Raw genomic sequence first — 4,547 nt, 5'->3', positions numbered from 1 at the left:
TACATAAAGCTGGCCATGCGTGAACACAGGTGCATTAAAGAATGAAGAATACATTGACACATAGCACGAACCATGGACAAACATTGGTATGTAACCTGTCTACTCAGTAGGTGCCAATTTAGATGCACTGAATCGACACCAACTTGGGCGAACTGGTGGTATGTGCAGAAACAGCAAAACATTGCAAAATCTCCTCTTTTCCCAAATTGTGCGGTGAGGAACCAGCCTATGCCCCCAATTCGTCCTGCGGAGGCAACTAGCGGCAATGACTTAAGCATGACCCCAGTTCCCCACAGCTGATTACCCTTAACTCATCCAAATTCTCCTAACAAGGTAGAAATTGGCAGGTCTATTTGGAGGGAAAAAGGATCTACTAAAATCTAGCTTACTAAATATTGGTCAGATCGCAGGACTGTGTGCGCACACCGCAGATCCAAAAGATCACAACGCGAGACAACAGGACCCAAGTCTAACTAAACCGTGCAAACAAGAGGGAGACGGGATCGGAGGAGACGCGTTCGCACCTAGCCGGAGCCGACGATGATGTTGTTGATGGGGATGAAGATGAGCTTGACGAAGAAGCCGATGAACCCCATGACGACGAACCCGATCACCGTCCGTGCCGCCACCTTGGTGAACTCTGCATGCCCAATCAGCGTCAGATCTGGTGAAAGAGGAAAACAAACCGGATCTAGACGAGCAGGTGCGAGTCTTTGGTCCTTACCCTTGCGGTCGGGCTTGTGGCAGCGCTTGACGAGGCGGACACTGTCCTTGGTGAACTCGCGGAGGGGGTCCACCACGGAGTCAACGGCGTCCATGGCTGCTACCGGTGGGAAGGCGAGATCTCCGAGCCGACAACGACGACGAGGTCGCGCGCGTGAGGGGAAGGGAGGGGGGAAGCCAACGGGCGAATGGTGTGCTGTTTGGATTTGTGCTCTGGATCTATGAGGAGGGGAGGAGGAGGCCCGGTGGCGAGCTATGGTGGGAGGATGTGGTCTGAATCAGGGAGAAGGGGGCGGGGGCGACGGCGGCGGCGGGAATGGATCTCCTCGCCGCGGCGGGATGGGGAAGGAGGGGGCAGCGACGGGGGGCCGTCGTTGTTGGTCGTTGCAGGTCGTTGCAGGTACAACTACCAACCAACATGTTGCCAAATGTGTGTGTCCTGCTTATGATTGGCTACTGGCACAACTTGCAATGCTATGTTCAGATCATAAGACTGATTTGGCAACTGCCACTAATCCAGTGCTATGATCTAAACATAGCAGTGCAAGTTTCGCAACTTGCGAAAGTTGCATTGCTATATTTAGATCAAAGCATTTGGCAACTACCACTGATCCGGTGCTATGATCTAAAACACACCATTGCATGTTTAGCAACTGGCACTGATCAGTGGGAGTTGGCCAAGTGCAAGTGGCACTGATGAGTGGCACTTGCACTTAGGCAACTACCACTGATCAGTGCCAGTTGCCAATGATCATCTCACTGATCATTTGCAACTGCCAACCATTAGAGGCAGTTGTCAATGCTCTGTTACTAACATAAGTCATCTTACCTGACAAGATCATGAATACGGAGAAGGACGTAGGTGGTGGAGGAGGGCAGGTCATCCCTGGCACCGAGGATTGGATCCGGACGAACCAGTGGTTCAAGAGGGTGAACCTTCCTAGCAGGGCCGCTGCCATGAGCCAGCCATGGTCATGGGGATGAGCACCGACGATCGGCCACGAGGAGGGGGCACAAGATCTGTTCCGTTTCTACGTTCAGATCAAGGACATGGAGAAATGATAACCCACAAGTATAGGGGATTGCAACAGTTTTCAAGGCTAGAGTATTCAACCCAAATTTATTGATTCGACACAAGGGGAGCCAAAGAATATTCTCAAGTATTAGCAGCTGAGTTGTCAATTCAACCACACCTGAAAGACTTAATATATGTAGCATATTATTTAGTAGCAAATTAGTATGGAAGTAATGGTAACAGTGGCAAAAGTAACAATAGCAGTTTTGTAACAATAGTAACGGTGGCAGCAAAAAAGTAATAAAACAAAGATCAATATGAAACGAGCTCGTAGGCAATGGATCAATGATGGTAATTATGTCGGATGGCATTCATCATGCAACAGTTATAACATAGGGTGACACAAAACTAGCTCCAATTCATCAATATAATGTAGGCATGTATTCCGAATATAGTCATACGTGCTTATGGAAAAGAACTTGCATGACATCTTTTGTCCTACCCTCCCATGGCAGCGGGTCCTAATGGAAACTAAGGGATATTAAGACCTCCTTTTAATAGAGAATCGGACCAAAGCATTAGCACTTAGTGAATACATGAACTCCTCAAACTACGGTCATCACCGGGAAGTGTCCCAACTATTGTCACTCCGGGGTTGCCGGATCATAACACGTAGTAGGTGACTATAACTTGCAAGATACGATCAAGAACACAAATATATTCATGAAAACATAATAGGTTCGGATCTGAAATCTGGCACCCAGGCCCTAGTGACAAGCATTAGGCATGGCAAAGTCATAGCAACATCAATCTTAGAACATAGTGGATACTAGGGATCAAGCCCTAACAAAACCAACTCAATTACATGGTAAATCTCATCCAACCCATCACCGTCCAGCAAGCTTACAATGGGATTACTCACGCACGGTGGTGAGCATCATGAAATTGGTGATGGAGGACAGTTGATGATGACGATGGCGACGATTTCCCCTCTCCGGAGCCCAAAACAGACTCCAGATCTGCTCTTCCGAGGAAGAACAGGAGGTGGCGGCGGCTCCTTATCATAAAACACGATGAATCCTTCTCTCTAATTTTTTTCCTCCCCGAACATGAATATATGGAGTTGGAGTTGAGGTCGATGGAGCTTCGTGGGACCCACAAGATAGGGGGGCGCCCAGGTGGGTAGGGCGCCCCCACCCTTGTGGACAGGTGGTGGGTCCCCTCTGGTTGATTCTTCCGCCAATATTTTTTATTTATTCCAAAAATAATCTCCGTGAAGTTTCCGGCCATTCTAAGAACTTTTATTTGTGCACAAAAATAACACCATGGCAATTCTGCTGAAAACAGCGTCAGTCCGGGTTAGTTCCATTCAAATCATGCAAATTAGAGTCCAAAACAAGGGCAAAAGAGTTTGGAAAAGTAGATACGATGGACACGTATCAACTCCCCCAAGATTAACCGATTGCTTGTCCTCAAGCAATTCAGTTGACAAACTGAAAGTGATAAAGAAAAACTTTTACAAACTCTGTTTGATCTTGTTGTTGCAAATATGTAAAGCCAGCATTCAATTTTTTAGCAAAGATGATGAACTAACGATATTCACAATAACATTTAGGTCTCACATTTACTCATATCACTGGCATAATCAACTAGCGAGCCATAATAATAAATCTCAGATGACAACACTTTTTCAAAACAATCATAATATGATACTCCCTCCGTTCCTAAATATAGGGTGTATAGTTTTTGGCATGGAAATTAAAGAATGCACGTGGAGGGAAAATTTCACAAGTTTTGGGCGAGATTACACCTGACTAATTGGCATGAGAAAATAAAGAAGCTTGCCTAATATAAGGAAATGTAATCGAATCCCGAAAAAATTATCCATACGAGTGGTGCAACTCAATACACCTTATATTTTGGGTTTTTCCTCAAAAATATATACACCTTGTATCAAGGAACGGAGGGAGTATAACAAGATGGTATCTCGCTAGCCCTTTCTGAGACCGCAAAACATAAATGCAGAGCACCCTTGAAGATCAAGGACTGACTAGACATCGTAATTCATGATAAAAGAGATCCAGTCACAGTCATACTCAATATAAATTAATAACAATGCATACAAATGACAGTGGTGCTCTCTAACTGGTGCTTTTTATAAAAGGGTGATGACTCGTCAATAAAACTAAATAGATAGGCCCTTCGCAGAGGGGAGCAGGGATTTGCAGAGGTGACAGAGCTCGAGTTTTTGAAACAGAGATGAATAATATTTTGAGCGGTATGCTTTCATTGTCAACATAACAACCAAGAGATCTCAGTATCTTCCATACTAGATACATTATAGGCGGTTCCCAAACAGAATGGTAAAGTTTATACTCCCCCACCACCAACAAGCACATTCCACGGCTGGTCCGAAACAACGGGTACCGTCCAACTAACAACATTCCTGGGGGAGTTTTGTTTGCAATTATATTTTGATTTGATTTGAGCATGGGACTGGGCATCCCGGTTACCAGCCATTTTCTCCTGAATGATGAGCAGAGTCCACTCATCGTGAGAATAACCCACCTAGCATGGAAGATATTTACAGCCCTAGTTGCTACATGAGCGATTCGAGCATACAAAACAGATTATCATTTGAAGGTTTAGAGTTTGGCACATGCAAATTTACTTGGACCGGTAGGTAAATACCGCATATAGGTAGGTATGGTGGACTCATATGGAGCAACTTTGGGTTTATGGAAGTGGATGCACAAGTAGTAATCCCGCTTAGTACAAGTGAAGGCTAGAAAAGGACTGGGGAGCGACC

General features: G+C 45.5%; 1 protein-coding gene across 1 annotated transcript; it reads right to left on the bottom strand.

Annotated features, from left to right (window-relative positions):
- Window positions 1-465: 465 nt before the first annotated feature.
- Window positions 466-818, bottom strand: LOC123135244 (protein transport protein Sec61 subunit gamma-like). The gene is made up of 2 exons (XM_044554326.1): window positions 725-818; window positions 466-640 (listed from the first exon to the last, which is right to left on the bottom strand). The coding sequence occupies exons 1-2, from the start codon at window positions 816-818 to the stop codon at window positions 525-527; spliced, it is 210 nt and encodes a 69-aa protein (XP_044410261.1). The 3' UTR covers window positions 466-524.
- Window positions 819-4,547: the final 3,729 nt, after the last annotated feature.

The sequence above is a fragment of the Triticum aestivum genome, chromosome 1A, assembly GCF_018294505.1.
Source record: "Triticum aestivum cultivar Chinese Spring chromosome 1A, IWGSC CS RefSeq v2.1, whole genome shotgun sequence".
Lineage (NCBI taxonomy): Eukaryota > Viridiplantae > Streptophyta > Magnoliopsida > Poales > Poaceae > Triticum > Triticum aestivum.
The sequence above is the reverse complement of the archived record's forward strand: the minus strand, read 5'-3'. Positions and strand labels throughout refer to the sequence as shown.